The 19,284-nt window shown below is 36.7% G+C and overlaps 1 protein-coding gene across 5 annotated transcripts in view; it reads right to left on the bottom strand.

Moving 5' to 3' along the window:
* Positions 1-19,284, bottom strand: part of PDE3A (phosphodiesterase 3A) — a 363,124-nt gene that overhangs the window by 9,744 nt on the left and 334,096 nt on the right. For all 5 annotated transcript variants that reach the window (XM_055571490.1, XM_055571510.1, XM_055571499.1 and 2 more), the window contains exons 10-15: positions 13,157-13,268; positions 6,420-6,533; positions 6,084-6,283; positions 4,182-4,385; positions 3,049-3,204; positions 840-1,092 (exon numbers count right to left, since the gene is read on the bottom strand). In XM_055571490.1, coding sequence (XP_055427465.1) covers positions 840-1,092; positions 3,049-3,204; positions 4,182-4,385; positions 6,084-6,283; positions 6,420-6,533; positions 13,157-13,268 — 1,039 coding nt within the window. The remainder of the gene's footprint in view (positions 1-839; positions 1,093-3,048; positions 3,205-4,181; positions 4,386-6,083; positions 6,284-6,419; positions 6,534-13,156; positions 13,269-19,284) is intronic.

Raw genomic sequence — 19,284 nt, 5'->3', positions numbered from 1 at the left:
GCTACTCCCCACCCACTTTCTCTGCTCCAGCCTCCCAGCTCTCTTGGTGCTTCCTGAACACCCAGCCAATGTCCACAGCAGAACCTTACATGGCTGGCTTTCCTCTCTCCTTGAAATGCTTTGTCTACAACTATTTCCATAGGTCACTCCCTTGCTTCTTTCAAAGTTTTTTTTTTTTTTAAATACCTTTCTTATTTAGATATTCCATGGCAATCTTGTCTATGATTTTAATCTTTCTGTGCAATATTTCATATCCTCTTTAACTCTAGCATTTATCAGCATCTAACATATAGATTTACTGATTAGTCTTCCCTAGTGTCTGCTGACCCCATTGGAAATACAAGTCAAAAAAGGTAAGGACTGATTTTTTTTTTTTTGGTCTGATTTGTTCATGGTTCTATGTTTAGTACTTGGAAAAATGCCTGGCACAGAGTAGACGCTTAATAAACATTTGATGAGTGGGTGATTACTACCTCTTACCACTTCAGCATCTTTCCCCAACCAAGCCAGTAAAAGCCTCTGTTGGTCTAGTAGGTACCTGAGATTCCTTTCACTGCTAAATCATTAAGATACTCTGAAAAACAGACTTTGACTACTTTTTTTTTTTTAATTCATGACAGAGAACATACCTTTGTATGAATATGATATTATAATAGATTCCATAATCTGTAATTTCTACGATGATGATGATATTTGGGAAGAGGGGAGTATCCATAATCAATTCAGTAGACGATGTGTGGACTTAACTAGGTAACTCATGAGAAGCATCAACTTTATCAGAACCTATGTAAGAAAACAATCCTGAGAGAAACACATTCGAGAAAGATTTTATGACTCACTTGGAGATTCATTATTTTCACAGGTTTCCTCTTCATTTGGTGCTTCCTCCTCCTCCTCTTCTGGGTCGTCCGTGTCTCCTGACTCATTGCCGTCTTCCACCCATTTCCCTGGCATCAGTCCTGCTGAATCGTAGGAGTTGCACAGAGGACCCACGATGTGTGAGATGAAGGATTCCTGAAGGTTGGCCAACTGAGGAGCGGAACGGTCCATGAAGGGGCTTATTGGTAACCCAAGGCTGGCCTCTTCATCACCCTAGAAACAGGAATGTAGCAACACAATTAACTAGAAAGGCACATGACAAGGAAAGGGTGGAATACAAATTAAGTCACCATTCACTTGGAATCTAAAATGTGCAAATATGCAAGAATCTGGGCATTGATGGAATCTGGGCATTGACATGTGAACTCTCTCTGTACTTGACTGCTAAAAGAGTTTACCCAAATTACTAAGATTCCTATAGGACTGCTTTGTTGCTACTTACCCTTTGGTAATCCTGAGGGTTTGGTTTTCGATCAGGGGAACTACTGGAAATGGTTTATGTCTCAGTAGATGATCTCTATCATCACACTAGTCACTGTTCCTTATAACAGAGTGTAAGTTAGAATATAAATGCATCTTAAAAGGCAATGCTGGACATAAATATCCACCGGATAATCTATCATGTTTGCCTTTTTTTGTCTTGTCTCCTAGAAAGCTTAAAATAACTTATTCCTCAATTAAAGTTAGTACCTTATCCCAGCTTTGGGTTGAATTATGTCTTCTGTGATTATATAGCTTCTGATATTCTTATTTTTCTATGTTTAATATTACTACTGTATAAGTACTACTGTATAAGTGTTTTTATTTTGAACTAATTTATCTTTCTAAAGAAAAAATTAGATTGAAAGCCTGAAATTACCTAGCAACATTAATGAAAGAATTATACCAAAATATCAACAATGGTTATGCCTATATATGTAATGGAATTATCACAAGTTGCTTTTCTTTACATTTTATCTATAGTCAATATTTCAGGACTGAGTATCAATTAGTTCCAAGAAAACACAATCTTTTCTAGAAAGTATAAACCTTTTTTTATGAGTCTTATCTATAATACTCAAAAAATTCTTTCTTTAAATATGTTTGGTGAATGGTGATTTATTACTTACTAAGGGGCCTCATCTTATTTCTGGATGACTTTGGGAATACAAATTTCTTTTTAATACTGACCTAAAATCTGTCTCCTTATAACTTCTATAGACTGGCTATAGTCATGTCTATTTTTAGGGAAGTTTTTTGTCTTCTTTTTAATAAAGCAAATCCTGTGGTATCTTATATAATTTATCTTCTTTAAGCTGTACAACATCGTTATAAACCTAATCCTAATTTTGCATGTCAGTCTTTTAAGTATCTAAAGAGAGTTATTACTTCTGTTTTTCCTTAGGGTACATATTTGTACTTCTTTCCTGGCCTTTTAGGTCACTACTGATGCCTGTCATTTACCCATCTCCACTACCTCGAGATTCCTCTTATGAGAGACGTTTATAGCACCAAACACAAGGTTTTAAGTACGGCTGGGGTAAGGTCAAGTGGGGAAGATCCCTTCATGTTCTGTTGGTAATGTGTCAAATAAAATGCTATTTTTATTAGCTTTTTCATGTACTGCTGTTATAAACTATTAGAAAAGTAAATGAACTTAACTTGATATACATTCATCCATATAAGTTTAAACCTAGCTTCTATTATGATAAAATTGATGAGTATTTTAATGGGATTCCTAATATTTTCTGAGGTCATTCTATTATCTTAACACCCTTTTCCATCAAAATACTTAATAACTTTACCTTAAGAGTTTTATGTCTATAGTTCAATTTTTGTCATTTTTTAAACCTCTGATTAAAATTGGCCAGTGCCTTTTCTCATGGTATCATGAATATAAAATGACTAATCACACTTTTACAGCCTTTGGAAGCTTTAGAGCAGGGGTCCCCAACCTCCAGGATCAAATGCTTGATAATCTGAGGTGGAGCAGATGAAATAATAATAGAAATAAAGTGCATGATAAATGTAATGTTCTTGAGTCATCCTGAAATCAATCTCCTACCCCGTCTATGGAAAAATGGTCTTCCATGAAACCAGTCCCTGGTGCCCAATAGGTTGGGGACTGCTGCTTTAAGGAATCTATAAGCAGCCTCAATATGGATTAAGGAAAATAGTTAAATTAGTTACCTGTTCATAAAATTCATTGACAATACCCTCCGTCCACTGAAGATGGAGCTCTTTACTCTTAGCTGGCCCATTGATATCAGCCAACTTTATACACATTTGACAAACCAGTAGACGATCATTTTCATTGGTCCAATCTATTCCAACTTCATCATTCACCTGTTTGAAGGACAAAGTTTAAGTGAATGCACAAGTTGAACAGGAAAATAAATAACAGAAAACTGATCATCTTGTTACTATGTATTCTGATCTGTCCACCATGTGCAGATAGGAATACCAAGTAATGAGAAACATCTCAGCTGTTTCAAATAATGTTATTTGGCTTGCATAAATTAGCAGTGAAATAGCTCACCTAAAAAAATAATAACAAATGATAGATAATTATGGAACTGAAAACAAATGCTATTTAATACTAGCATGTGTTATAAATTACTATTAAAATACTGTAGCTAAAAATAATAAGAAATTTTCTTGAGTTACTATTTGGGCATTTATTATATGTTTGATGTATTAAATTCTGCTTCAGGTTTTTGACCTTTACTACTACCAGGTATTAGTATTCCACAGAGATGAGAGCAAAAAAAAAAACTAAAACAAAATCACAATGATAGTTAGAATTCTATTATTCTTCTGCAGTACAAGGTATAATATATACCTGCTGCTGCTACTGCTGCTAAGTCGCTTCAGTCGTGTCCGACTCTGTGCGACCCCATAGATGGCAGCCCACCAGGCTCCCCCCTCCCTGGGATTCTCCAGGCAAGAACACTGGAGAGGGTTGCCATTTCCTTCTCCAATGCATGAAAGTGAAAAGTGAAAGTGAAGTCGCTCAGTCGTGTCCGACTCTTAGCAACCCCGTGGATTGCAGCTCACCAGGCTCCTCCGCCCATGGGATTTTCCAGGCAAGAGTACTGGAGTGGGGTGCCATTGCCTTCTCCGTAATATATACCTACAGGACCTCAATATATTAGGTTTCCACATTGGGACCAATGCTTAAATAACTGCTTCTGGTTTAACACTGCATTGCATTTCGTTTTCACATTCGACATCTGTGAGGTGGCAGCAATGACTTTTAACACTCTCATCCATGACATCTTTCAATGTGGCCAGAAAACGAGGACTGATATAAATCTAGTTACCTTGGCATTAAATTTGGCAACAAAGTCGAAGTGTTTCTTCAGGTCAGTGGCCAGAATTGCTTCAATGACAAGGAAACGGAAATGCTTAAATTCCACATGGTCAAGGTTAACTAAGAAGTTATATTCTGGCCGGGACATGAAAAGGTTCCATGCAGCAGCCGCATGATGATTCTCCAAGACTGAGCGATCATTGTAGAGCACCGCCTAGGCAAAGACGAGAGTCGAGTTCAGCTTTTTAAATTAGAAACAAAAATAAATGAGAATATGCAAAACATTTGGAATCATCTTTAATCATAGAACATAGAAATGCAACCTTGTAACAGCTAGTTATTAAGAATTACTTATTACTGTACATTGACTGTTTACTTTTCTTGGTTATTTTTTCTTTTTTTGGTAAGATAAAGTTCATTTCCTTGAAATTTTATTTCAAATTCTTGTAAGTGAAGGGTGTAGACTTAGCTTATTTCGGATTACTCTTCTTTTTGCAAGACACAGGAATTTAACCATAAAAATATGCAAATATATTAATATCCCTAAGAGGTAACTCAGTTATCTCCCACATCTAAAATAAGAATGACTTCCTTTTAATTAAACACATGTAACTAATAAAGAACTTCCTTGGTGGCTCAGACGGTAAAGCCTCTGCTTACAATGTGGGAGACCTATGATATCCCTGAGAAGCCCATAATTCAAACTATTCTTACCTCACAGTCATAGGAAATATCACCCTCTGTCTAGTAATTGAAAGTATATAGTAAATATCTACTTGTTTGAATAATGCTGAGGGAAGCTGTGAAGCAAAAGAAAGTTACCTAAAAAAATGCCTAAAGTCTAGTGTGGCAGATTGAAGATGGAAGGGAAAAAAAGGTATAAGGACAAAAAGGAAAGACCAAGCACATGAAAATTAATATTGAGGTAAATGAAAATACATGGACATGTAGGAAAACTGAGCGGTAAAATGTGCTGGCGAAAGGATTTGCTTATGTTTAGGGAAAATATATAGTGTACGGAGGAAACAGTGAAAGAAATGTAAGTAGTCAGAAAAAAAATCAGGATATTTGTACTGTATACAGATGAAAGGAAAATTACTTAAAGGAAATTAATTTTAATTAAGGAAAGCTCTAGGCTAGTCTATAAGAGAGAGCATGGAAACAGATAAAAATAGATGAGAATAAAAGACAAAAACAAACGTGACAAAAAAGAGTAATGGGTCAGATTAGTCTCCAGAGCATCTAGAAAGAAAAATAAGATCATGGGATCTTTAGTAAAATGGGTCCGTCCATCTGATTAAATCAAAGTTTAATTATATAGATGGAGATTCCTAAATACTTAGTGATTGATATTTGACTGAAATTTAAGCACATGCCCAGAGGAACGTCTTTAAAGTTACTGTTTTGAGAAAACTTTGTTCAGGTAAAAAATTTACCTCAAATAAAATAAATCAATCTTTAATTCTTCCTAATCAATAAAAATGCCATAAAAATGATATTTGTTATAATATATCTCAAAGGAACTGGATTTACATCCAAAGAAGCCTCTAATTCTTAAAGAACTGAGAAAGATTTGGTTCTCCAATCTTTTCAGGAAGAAAACTTTTGTATAGGTTAGATATTCTTTGTTGAGGAAATTCATTAACATGAATTCAAGCAGTTTTTCTTCCTCATAAGAAAACTGAGAAGGGATCTCCATAGGTGATAAATGTAGATGCATCATTAATAACTTAGAACAAACCATCATATCTTTTCAAAATGAGCATGGTCTCTAAGAATTTTATCTCAGGTCTAAATATAGTTTCGTTCATATTTGCTTGGTGCCTGCTATAAGTCAAATTTATAAAATTAATGTTCTTCAGAGAAATCTCAAAATTGAATTACTTCCCCTGGTCAAAATCGCAAGGTTTACCTGAGGGGCGCTCGTTGCAACCAGGAAAGCATTAGTCCTTCCCGGGTGATCATAGTCATGCATGGCTGCAGCCACATACAAGGCCATCAACTCCAAGGCAGGGATATTTCCAGACAAACATCCGTATTTATCATCAGGCACATTATACATTTTTGAGAATACATATCCCATATGGCCATGTGTAAATCCACTGTCAGAATCTGCGAAGAGACAATGAAAATAATATAGCTTTGAAGAAAGTAGTAAACTGATATCAGTTATGTTCACTTCTTTATTTAAAAAGCCACTCTTCCGTTCCCATAGTTTACAAGGGAGCATAGAGAACTTAATATGTACCTGAATCGCTTGCTGATCCGTGATCATTAATCACAGTTGAGAGGCCTGGAATAGGTTGTGTCGTGAGATACCAAACAGCATGTAAGACATCCGTGGCATGGATTCTGTTGTGGTCTGTAACCAATGCAAAGGAACAGGCATGCATCTGTGAACTCTGGGGTCCGAGGACTAAGAGTGCCACCTACTGGACAAACGGTTTAGTCCTCACATTTAAATAAATAACCTGGGTGAAAGTCAGCCCAACATTCTAGGACAAATACTCTGTGATTGCTCTTCCGTTTCTCTATAATATTCATAGTAACAAGAAAAAAAAAAAAACTTACAACATTCATCACACATGCAGATGTCTTAAATGAACAAAATCTGTGTCCAGCATCCACCTAACATAAATAAATTTCACTAAATAACCCAACATATACAAACACACTGTGCGAATCCACGGCAATGTTTACTCTTGTGCTTATGCCCATGTTCCTGTGTAAAACTATGCAGAGGACTAGAACAAAAGGCCCATGATACACTTAACCTAGCTCAGATTTGGTCCATACCACCCAGTGTCTCATTTCTGATAAATAGCACTCAAATATAACCTCTGAATTGAAAACAGTGTTATTCTTCTGTATCAAACTTAAAACACTGTAAGAAAATGAGTAATGTTTTCTATATGTATTAATAGATAAAATCCACAAAGCACATCAAAACCAAAATCAATTATGTTCTCTGATCTAGAAATTCTGGTTTGGGAATAAAGTTCTAGGAAATACAGAAAGAGAAAAAATTGAAACCTCTTTGTACAATAACATAAGGGGTTGAGCCATCCTGAAGTGTATAAATCTACAGGGCAACCAAGTCCCCCAGTTAAAATGTCTTTATCATAGCAATAGGGTTCTATTTCTACACGTGTGGTCTAGCCTCTATGGAACCATGACCAAAGGCCCACTGTGTTCCTGGCTCACCTTCTTTGTTAGTTCATTTTTTCTGTGTTTTTCTCTTATCTGACCCTTCAGAATACTTCACTGATTTGGTATGCTTTATTCTAAGTATGCTAACTTCATACATTTTATTCCTAATGACCAACCATGATATGATTTCCTTCTATAAGGTAATAGATGACACCTCTGAATAGCACTCAACAGATGAGGAGAAGCAAAAACAGAAGAGAACAAGCAGAATAATAATGAAAATTTGAGAGCAACACCTGTTGTCTGATCAGGGAAGAAAACAGAAATTAGGACATCTGTGTTGTTGGCGGCACACAGGAGCACGTAGGAAGACGGTGTGCGTTTTCCTACATTTCTGGCAACTTTAAGTGAAGACACATGGGTAAATCTTGGGTAAACACTCCAGAAACTCACTGAAGGGTTGAAGGAGGTCTTGAGAGGATGTTTTCAGAAGAGCTTTGAGAAGCAGACCTTCTAAGTTCTGGAGTGGTAAACAGCAAACCTTATTCACTGTATCATTGCCAAAGGTGAACACTGATATTACCTAGTCTCCAAAGAACACTTTTATTCAAACTGGGGTCTCTGTCTCCATGTATGCACTATCCCAAATGATTTAAGACAATTACATTTTAAATCTATATCTGTGCCAGTGTACAAAGTTGATCATGCTAGAAGTCTCAGGGTCTAGGACATACCTGATTTTATCTCTGCTCTGACATTTATTACCTGTATTACTGAGTCATTTAAAACACTGTCTCATTTCCTTATCTTAAAAACATGGAGACAATAATAGTGCCTATTTCATAGTACAATTTTGAGAATTACAGAAGGGGACCTATTTTAAAGTGGCTGCTGTATAGTAAGCTTGTGATTGACGTAAATATCATTCACCTAAAATACATGATGAGATGGTTGGATGGCATCACCGACTTCATGGACATGAGTTTGAGCACGCTCCAGAAGTTGGTGATACACAGGGAGTCCTGGCGTGCTGTAGTCCATGGGGTCGCAGAGAGTCATATACGACTGAGTGACTACACGGAACTGAACTGAAAATACGTGATTGCTCTTACGACACAATGCTGGATTTGTAAGAATAGAATTGAAGAGCTAAAAATAAACGCCAAGCTAAGCCATGGAGGAGGGAGAAGGCAGTGGTGACCCACCAGAAGAACATGCAACCTGGTCAGAGGGTTTCTGGGGCTATGATGGAAGCGAGTTTCTGGGTTAAGTTCTTTACTCTTCCCTTGCGACAAGCTGGGAAAATTACTGTGTGATGTAAGTACCATTACTACTACAAGTCAGAGAAACCTGTGCATGTGCCCAGCATTACAAGGTGGGTGGAGGCAGTATCAGGGTATGGACTGTGTCTCTTTGGGATGAAAAATAGACAACACTAAGTCAGGTGAACTTGTAGCTCTTGAGTTATACTGCTTACTGGCCTGTTCCCAATCCCAAGGTCCAAGTCCAGAAGGGTTTATAGCTTGTGTGTGTGTGTGTGTGTGCTTACGCTTAGTCATTCAGTTGTGTCCAATTCTTTGTGACCCTATGGACTGTAGCTCTCCAGGCTCCTTTTTCTATGGAATTCTCCAGGCAAGAATACTGGAGTGGGTTGCCATGCCCTCCTTCAGGGGATCTTCCTGACCAGGGATTGAACACATGTCTCGTAGGTCTCCTGCATTGGCAGGCAGGTTCTTTACCACTAGTGCCATCTGGGAAGCCCAAAATGTCACTGAACAAACTATGTAAATAATTTAGTGCTGAAAATGTAAAAAAAAAAGAAAGCTTGTCAAACACATTTTTTTGAGGTAAGTATAACCATTTTGGGGCTTCCCTGGTTGATCAGATGGTACAGAATCTGCCTGCAATGCAGGGGACCCAGGTTTGATCCCTGGGTCAAGAAGATCCCCTGCAAAAGAAAATGACAACTCACTCCAGTATTCTGGCCTAGAGAATTCAATGGACAGAAGAGCCTGGTGGGCTCCAGTCTATGGGGTCTCAAGAGTCAGACATGACTGAGCAACTAAAACCTAAATTAACTTATAATCATTTTAAGTAGATACACATATATGTATAACTGAATCACTTTGCTATACCCCTGAAATGAACACAACATTGTTAATTGATTCTACTCCAACATAAAATAAAAGTTAAAAAGTTTTTTCTATATATGTTTTGCTTTCTAGAGGTTAACATAATCTTGATTTAAAAACTAGATATGAGAGTATAGGGGGGAAAAAAACCTTCCTTTTGCTTTTGAGTATAGGTTCACAAGTGCTAAAGAATAGCTAACCAAACCTAACTCCTTTAATACATATTACATATATTTATATAGAAATAGTTATGCAGGTGTAATTCTAAAAGGATTATATTGTCACTATCACTTAAGCAGGATGGAAAAGTTATCTGCCTTTAAGAAGTCGTTAAGATATTTGTTAAACACATACTCACACCTACTGTGAGAAAATACTGTGCCAAGTGCTGGTGGCACCGTTGCTCTTGCCATTAATTCTCTGGGGACCACCTCAGGCGCAAAGGCACCTGAGTCAACATAGGGGATTGAGAAGTTTCTATAAAACAGACAAATATGCTCAAAGACTGCTCTTCTTTTTCTGGCCTTGAAAGGCAACTGACAGAGCTAAGGAATGAAATCAGAGCTATCCTTATTTTATGATTATTATTCTCATCTTCTTCCTTCATTGCTGCATTTTGGACAAACCTCTTAATAATTCTCTCACCCACCTGGCAAACACCCCCCCGCCCCTGCCTCTTGGACAACACATAAACACATGTGCACATACTAATAACATCACCCGTCTTCCCCTTTCCCAGAACCTGCCTACCCCCTCTTCTGCCTTAATAGACCTGTTTTCTCTTTTTCTCCTTTTCCTCAAGCACAGGGTTGCAATGAGCTGCTATGGAAGGCTGGGGTTGCCTATAAAATTTATAGGTTTTTAGAACTCAATTTACAGATTTTCTATTTAAAGTTCTCTATGCTCCTATTCATCAATGAGTGAAGCAAAGTACTCGAGAATAGAAATGAGACTTGAAATACTTTTTTCCCCACCTTTGGAAAGTAGCTAATAGTGTAGCAGTTCTGCCCTCCTAGCTTGTGGCATGTCACCTCGGTGGCTACCTTTAAACTCGGTGGGCGCATCACATACGCCTGATCAAACTGAACTAGACGGAGGCTGCGCTGACTGCGCTCAGTCGCGTCTGACTCTATGCCACCCCATGGGCTGTAGCCCGCCAGGGGACCTTCCCGACCCAGGGATCTAACTCGCAGTCACTTAACGTCTCCTGTTCTGGCAGGCGGGTCCTTTAGTAAAGGTTCTGGGCACAAATGTACAAGCTTTTATACTTTCCCTCTTCTCTTAGAAATTGTTAAAAAGTGTCATTAAAACTGTAATAAAATTTTAGTTTCTAACATTTTAGCTCATTGTCATATTAAGGCTAATCTTGCCTGGAAAACCCCATGGACGGAGGAGCCTGGTGGGCTGCAGTCCATGGGGTTGCTAAGAGTCGGACATGACTGAGCGACTTCACTTCCACTTTTCACTTTCATGCATTGGAGAAGGAAATGGCAACCCACTCCAGTGTTCTTGCGTGGAGAATCCCAGGGACGGGAGAGCCTGATGGGCTGCCGTCTATGGGGTTGCACAGGTTCAGACATGACTGAAGCGACTTAGCAGCAGCAGCCCTATTTTGGTTACTTTTAGGCTTTTTTCATTTAGTTATGGGTTTATACAGAAATATTAGAAACATAGTTCTCTAGGAATAAATGCTAAATTTTTGCACATGTTAATTTTAAATAATGATAAATACAGCTTTTAATAAATATCTATCTTGGTCTAAATTTATAACCCTATAACATGCACGGTATTATGATTTAAAAGTGATCATGAATTAAGTTAAAACTTTTTTGTGAGAAGATGTAAATAAATTCCCTTTCACATCTAACAGAAAAAGCAAAGATATAACAAATTCTTTTCCACATGAAAAACCTGGTATTTCAGGAAAAACATCTGTTTACTTGCAATATATAAATAGGTAATAATATAATTTAGAATCTGCAAGCTTTTTACAGTTAAATAAATACTGGTCAACTTTATAAGTTAATGGAATACTATCTAGAGAAAAGTTGAAAGAGATTTGAACTCAGTGGAACTTGGCAATAGCTGATTATATTATATGGAAATTTAATATCAGTATTATTTATAAATTTAATTTAAATTTAATTCATCAATTAATATTATTTGTAAATTTAGTCTGATGACTAGCTGTTCTTTAATGTTTGCAGTGGCTTCCTTTTTGTAAAAGCTTATTTATGTAATTCCTTAAGCTTTGAGAAATCACTAACACTTAGGTCAATCCCTGGCATTCAACCAGGGTAGCTCTGGGAAAGCGGTATTAAAAAAGCAAGGCTTATCTTAGGATCCTTTCAAACTACCCCTTTTTCATAACTCTCTCTCCATGTCCATGGCTCCATCCGCCAGAATTTCCCACGGTGCCCAGAGCTCTTAAATTCCCCTCTCTACTCCACCGTCCTATTTTCTCTGCATTTAGTCCCATATTCTCCCACAAATCTCATTTGTAGATTTAATTCTTGATTCTCCTTTCTACCACACAACTTGCAAATTCAATAACTCATTCCTCTTTCCTATCACACATCAACTGTGCATTTTTATCCTAATGTAGCATGTGATGGCATTTTCAAAACCAGTGTCTTGATAATGAATCACTTGGTTAATGCACTACCCTACTCCTTCTGAACACAGTTGTTCTAGTCTCCATACTTAAGCTCTCTGCTACTAGAAATAGACATGAGTTCTGGGGTTCTAAAGTTCAAAGTACATACAAGCAAATTTAGAAACTTGAAAGTTAAAACATGATTTAAGTAACACAAGCTCTAGTCAACATACTGTATTTAGCTATTTTTTTCTTTCTATTTTTTCTTTCTAAAGTTCCATGTGATTTCTGTACCCTTCTGATTAGATTTACAGCCATTTCTCCAGTTTCATATATTCTGTAGCATGTACAACAACGCTACTTACACGTTCTGATGATACAGAAATGCTACATATTGAAAATTTACTATCTCTTCTGTGTTCCAGTTCCTCATGATTACAAAGGACAGACTTATTCTTGCAATATTCAGAGTTCATAAGCTTGGACCCTTGGCTGTGCCCTCTCCTTTGGTCTTCACATTTTATCTTAATTTTTAAAAAAAGTTCCTAATAATTTCTGCACAACCACTTCCAGTTGTCTTTTCTTTTTCTGTTTTATTCATTAGACCATCATCTTCCTGTCCCTCTATTCCCAGCCAGGCTTATCTTATACTGAAAAACTTTAATTGTGAGTTAACTCGGCAGATGCTAGAGCAAAGGTTGAGAATTCTACCCAGTAAAAGGAGTATGTTATAAAATGAGCAACAAATTAACATGTATTTATTTAGTATACACTTAAATTGGAGCTACTTATGTGCAAGGCACTATTATAACCTTTTAACAATTATTACATCATTTTATCCTTGCAACAATCCTATGAAGTAGTTATTATTATATCCATTTTACAGATTAAGAAATGAGGCATTTAAAGGTTAATTAAGACCAGGGTGTCCTACAGCTGATTTGTAAAGGGACCAGGATTCTAACATAAACTATTATTTCCTAGTCACTGTACCAGGTGACCATATAGGATGCTTACAGTGTGTAATTCTGTGCTAGCTCTTAATTCAATATCCCATTACCCATAGCAAATTTAATGGATTTTAAAAGTATTAATTCTTCTACTTACAAGGAATTTCCCTGTAGCCAGTCTCCAAAGCATGAAAATAATTCATGAATTCCCTAACTGGAATTTTAAAAGCTTCAAAGAGGCCCATGTCTTCAAAAAGTCTGTATGATACCTGTAAAAGAAAAATCAAGGTCTTACAAAACATCCCTTGATGTGTATTATACATAAAGAGAAAAATGGGGGAAAAGTATACATTCTATCAACCATATTAATGTGTTGCCTATTGAAACCCTTACTGGAAACAACAGATCAAATAGATATTGAAGACTTCTATGGCCTAGCCCTCTATATAATATATTTTTAAAGGCAGAGACATAAACCTAAGAAACAGCCAATGAAAAAAATCCAGTATACACTAAAGAAATATAACAAGGTACTAATTGTGTGTGATATCAATAATAAGAGAATGATACTGAGTAAATTGCTAATTGTATAATATATATGTTAAATAAAGAATGAGAAAAAGCTTTTATCTGGACTTATTTTATAAATTAAAAAAAAAGCTTTCTAGAGGATAAAGAATTGTGCCTTAATGAAGAATAAGGGAATAGAATTACAAGAAAGAAAAGAGTGTCTTGACTGAAATATATAGAGAAAAAAAGATTTGTTCTAATCCAGTATAAATAAAAATTTTTGAATGATTTTTCCTCATTTGCCATCTCTCTCCTTTGAATATCTATTCTCCTTCTAATTACTTTCATAGCTCTAGAGACTCAAATCAGCTAAATATGTTTGGATGTGACTGGTATCTTTGATATGCAAATTGTGGAGAATGAAAAAAATGATAAAGGCACAGAAGAGAGTAATTGGGAGAGAAATGGTTATTCACATGGCAGGATGGAGAGCAGCATCATTTACAGTGACCACACTTTTATTTTTAAAATACAATGTGTAAATCAATGATAATTCAATACAAATTTTTAAAAAAGTGGTCTCACTTTATGTCACAAAGACACAGTACTGGTTATAATTCAGGAGACTGAGAAAGAACTATTTATCCTTTAAGTTATTTGTATTCTTGCTTAAAATTCTCAAACTACTTCTTCTAAATGTTTGATAACTTCATAGTTAAATTTCTATTTTCATTATGAACTTTACATCTACTCAAATTCACTAATATTCTTTTATTTGGAGATTTAATTTTCATCAATGACATATATTATGTTTATATTTGTGTACATACATAATACACATTTATGGGACTTCCCTGGTGATTCAGACAGTAAAGAATCTGTCTGTAGTGCAGGGGACCCCAGTTCGAATCCTGGGTCAGGGAAGATCCCCTGAAGAAGGGAATAGCAACACAGTCCAGTATTCTTGCCTGGAAAATCCCAGTGACAGAGGAACCTGGCAGGCTACAGTGCATGGGGTCATGACTGAGTGACTAACACACACATACACATTTATATCTAACTAAAAAAGGGGATTTATTCATTCAGCATATGTCTACTGTCTCCTGTTTAAGACAATTTCCATATATAATGCATATATATGCATATATATATGAAAAAACAAGGAAGCTTTCCTTAAAGGAATTTATGGTCCAGCAGGTGAGGGCAGTAAATTATAGACATAATTAGTGTGTAACGTACACACTATGACTGAGCTTCCCCTAGTGGCTCAACCTAAATGCAGGAGACCACCTGCAGCACAGGAGACATGGGTTAGATCCCCGGGTCCGGAAGATCCCTGGTGAAGGAAATGGCACCTCATTCCAGTATTCTGGCCTGCAAAATCCCATGGACAGCGGAGCCTGGTGGGCTACAGTCCATGGGGTCACAAGAGCTGAACAGAACTTAGCAACTAAACCACCACCACACTATGACTGAAAGGGATGTTATATGAACAAAGAAAAAGGGAAGCAGGAATAGAGCTTTGAGTCCAGGACGACATGGCGATTGCTGTTTTAAATATGGTGGTTAGAAGAGGCATATTCAGGTGAGTTTGAGCAAATAATCGAAGGAGATGCAGAGTGTCATATAGGAATATCTGAGGAAAGTTTCCTAAGCAGAAGAGAAAGATGGTGCAAAGGCCCTGAGGTATGTCTGCTGTACTCACAAAACAGCAAGAAGACCAGCATGGTCAAAACAGAATGAATGAGGACCGGAGTAAAATTTAAGTTAGTGACTATAGAGTGGTGTTGACTGGGTTGCAATCCTGTTTCACAGCCAGATTGACCAGTATGAGGACTTTTATACTGAGTGAGGCAGGGAACCTTTGAAGAGTTGAAGCAGGGAAAGTGTCTTTATTTGACTTATGTTTTCAAAGGAGCACTGTGGCTGCCCATTGGGAATAGAGTATGTATATTATTTACACGCACTTTTTTCACTTTGAAAAAACTATACAGGTAAGTATACTTAATTTTGCCCCTTTTTCTGTGTTACATAACATCTCCACCTCATCTCTTTAAAAATACAATAGAAAGTTAAGTTTGTGGTTTCTGTCATATTTCATAGTTCTTCTAGTTATTTTCTCCTTATTATTGCTTTAAGCTATATTCGAGTCCTTGTTTATAAATACCCAGTGGATTTAACTATACATGTTACTGCAATAAAAATTATTTATAATAGCAGCAGCTATGGACACACACATATACTCACTATTCTGTATAGATATATATGGCATTTAATAAGCTTGATGCTTCCTCCAAGTACATATATTTACATATATTAATTACTTACATTAATTAATCCATGTAGCATCTTATGAGATAGACACTGTTACTTATTACACTTGAAAGCAGAGGACTCTAAGGCACAGAAAAGTTGAATGACTTGTAAAAGATCACACAGTTGACACATTATCAGACCAGAATTCAAGTCCAACATTATGGCTTCAGACTGTGTGCTCTTAACTGTTTCATATCCTATCACCATTATTTGAAAAGCAATATTGTTAGGACTGTAAATGACTAAAGTTTCCTATTATTCTCTTAAAATATTTGAAAGATGAATTGAAAAATTCAGACAAGACATTTTTAGGTTATGATTTTCAAATAGGAAAGTTTTCACTGAAGCTGTTAGAAATCAACAGGCAATGATCCAAACTCATAAATAAAGAAAAGTCACTGTTAACTGGGTAAATATTGGTAACCAAAAAAAGTAAATACTCTTCCCAAATCTGAATGATGTCCTTTTAAATTTGTTAAAATAAACATGATAATCATCAAAAAGGCAGGCAGTACATTAAGGCTGAGAAGTCATTTCCATTGCACATATGTCTCTTTAAAAGTCTTTTGAAGTGAGACTTTTTCTGTGTAGTCTCAGCCAGAAGGTGATTTCTTGGAATGTTAAAGTTAATTCATTTCAGCTGTTCTAAGGCCTTATAAAGTGCATAAAAAAAAAAATGCCTTTTACACACTGAAAATTTCATGGTTTTTGTGCTTATAAACTCAAATCAGAGAAAAAATATCATAAAGTTCTACTTAGCAAGGTAAATAAAGTTGCCTTTTCTCAAAGTTCAATATTTGGTTTTATAGAAAAATTGAGACATTGTAAACCATGTAGTTATTTATTTTGAAAGATAAGTGGAAAAAAGATACAAAAATCTAATTGCTATTTATATCTAATCTTCTATTGTCTATTTATATTCACAAGTTAGAAAATATTTTGTGGCAAAACCTGTCAAGTTGCTCCCTTCCGTCACTCCCCCAACCCCCACGCCTCACAGAATTTCAAGGGGAGCTAGGTTTCTGCAACACTATTTAGAACAGTCACTTGTGCTGTAAAACCAATTGCTATAATGACAACTTTCTGTTGCTCAGACTCTACATTCTGAGTTTGAAAATACAATCAATAAATGCATTTGGCAGGGGCTGAAAAGAATTTGAAATAAAGGTAAAACCCTGGACTTCCTATATATAGATACATCAAATCCTGGGTCCAATGTTTACCATATGACTTTAGATGAGCCGTATCGTTTCTCTTTTAAGTCTCAGTTTCTTCTCCTGTCAACTAGAGATTTTAAAAAAATACCTGCATCCAAGTTACTCTGAAGACCAAATTGTAAAGTTTTGGAACATCTGTAACATATATGCCAAATACAAAACAATTTGAGACTTTTCTTCCCATACCAGGGAATACACTCTTCAATAGAAGAGAAAAAAGACTTTCTGGCACACTGCCACCTCCTCTCGTGGCACCATTTCAGGCATTTTTCCAGGTAAAATCATACCCTTAGAGTTCTGTACGCGATGAGTTTCAGGGATGGGACACAAAACCTCCCTGGAGAAGTCTTGAGGCATGAGGCAGAGGTGGACTGAAGAAAACAGGGGCCCTTTTAAACCTGCCTTCAAGCTCAGCCAGCATAAAAAGATGCTGAAGATGCTGCTCAGCATCAAGGAGAAAGGAAGAGAAAGAGAATGGCACTATTAATTTGCAAAAACATGCATGTATCTTGAGGATATTCTGCCAAATGAAATAAGTCAGACAAAGACAAACACCATACAATTTCACTTATATGTGGAATATAACAAGCAAGATTAGTGAACAAACCACACAAAAAGAAACATATGTAGACATAGAGAACAGAGCAGCGATGAGAGAGGGCAAATAGGTGAAGGGATCAACTGTATGGTGACAGACAGGAACTACATTTTCAGTGGTGGCACATAGCAGGGTCTACAGAAGAACAAATAGAGCATGCACATGAAACTTGTATAATATCCTAAACCAATGTTACCTCAATAAAAATTTTTTAAGAAAAAAAAGAAGGATAGTATCTCTAAATCAAAGTCCAAGGGCTGCCACTCTGGTTCTCAATGTGTTCATGGTCAGAACAGAGTCCAATAGAGGCTATGACCATGTGTTATGGAGACTCTCTACTTATTTTGAGCTTCACAAGCCATCCATTATTTGAACATACTTCTGTGTGTAGCAAGTTGAAGTGTCATTATTTGGATACATATCTAATTTCCCTATTGGAGCAGAAGTTCCTTGAAGGCAGGGACACATTTTTTGTCTTGATGACTAGCCTAGCATTAGTGTTTGAGGAACGGTAGAAGAAAAGTTCTCTCTATTCCTTCCTTTAAACCTTCATGGATCAGGAACCCTCACTTTGAAATTCCACAATCAGAGAACTTGCTCAGAGTTCTGAAGAAAACCTGTGTCTACTGCCCAGAGAAGAAATCAGTCCAGCAAATGATTTCTCTTCTAGTGTTTTGCAGGCAAGGGTTAATGGGTTCTGAATTCTCACCTAGGTCTGATATTAGCAAATCTTTTAGTGTTTAGTGTCTCTGCTGTGATATTTCTCCAATCTCTAAGAACTAACCTAAAACATTTTAAAATAAGCTGATAACTATCATTTCAAGATAGCTCAGTTGGTAAAGAATCTGCCTGCAATGCAGGATACCCTGGTTTGATTCCTGGGTCGGGAAGATCTGCTGGAGAAGGGAAAGGCTACCCACTCCAGTATTCTTGGGCTTCCCTTGTGGTTCAACTTATAGCGTCTGCCTGCAATGTGGGAGACCCTGGTTTGATTCCTGGGTTGGGAAGATTCCCCGGACACGGGAAAGGCTGCCCACTCCAGTATTCTGGCCTGGAGAATTCCATGGACTGTATAGTCCATATGGGGTCACAAAGATTTGGACACGACTGAGCCCCTTTCATGTTTTTGTTGTTAGTCACTCAGTCACGTCCAACTCTTTGAGACCCCATGGACCACAGCACACCAGGCTTCCCTGTTCTTCACTATCTCCCAGAGTTTGCTCAAACTCATGTCCATTGAGTCAGTGATGCTATCTGACCACCTCATCCTCGGTTGCCCCCCTCCTCCTCCTGCCCATGATCCCCACTGATTAAGAGTGTGCATTTTAGTAGGGGCTAGATAATGAAGCAAATCCCTATTGTTTTATTTATTGAGAACAAACATGTTCAAATTCTTAATTTCTGTATGTTTTCTCTCTCCCTCAGGGAAATGAAACATTATTTGGAAAATCTTGAAACTGGTCAAACTTAGGGAAAAAGTACTTAAGGGGAAAAAAAAAGACATTTTATGTAGCAATAGTTTTATTCTATATTTCTTGTGATACTGAAAGACATTTTTCATATTTAAATAAAGAGCTGTATTTAATATGCTTCTCACAGATTGGGGGAAACATACTTTTAATATTTTATTTTTGATAAGGACTA

This window comes from Bubalus kerabau, chromosome 1, assembly GCF_029407905.1.
Source record: "Bubalus kerabau isolate K-KA32 ecotype Philippines breed swamp buffalo chromosome 1, PCC_UOA_SB_1v2, whole genome shotgun sequence".
NCBI lineage: Eukaryota > Metazoa > Chordata > Mammalia > Artiodactyla > Bovidae > Bubalus > Bubalus kerabau.
The sequence above is the reverse complement of the archived record's forward strand: the minus strand, read 5'-3'. Positions and strand labels throughout refer to the sequence as shown.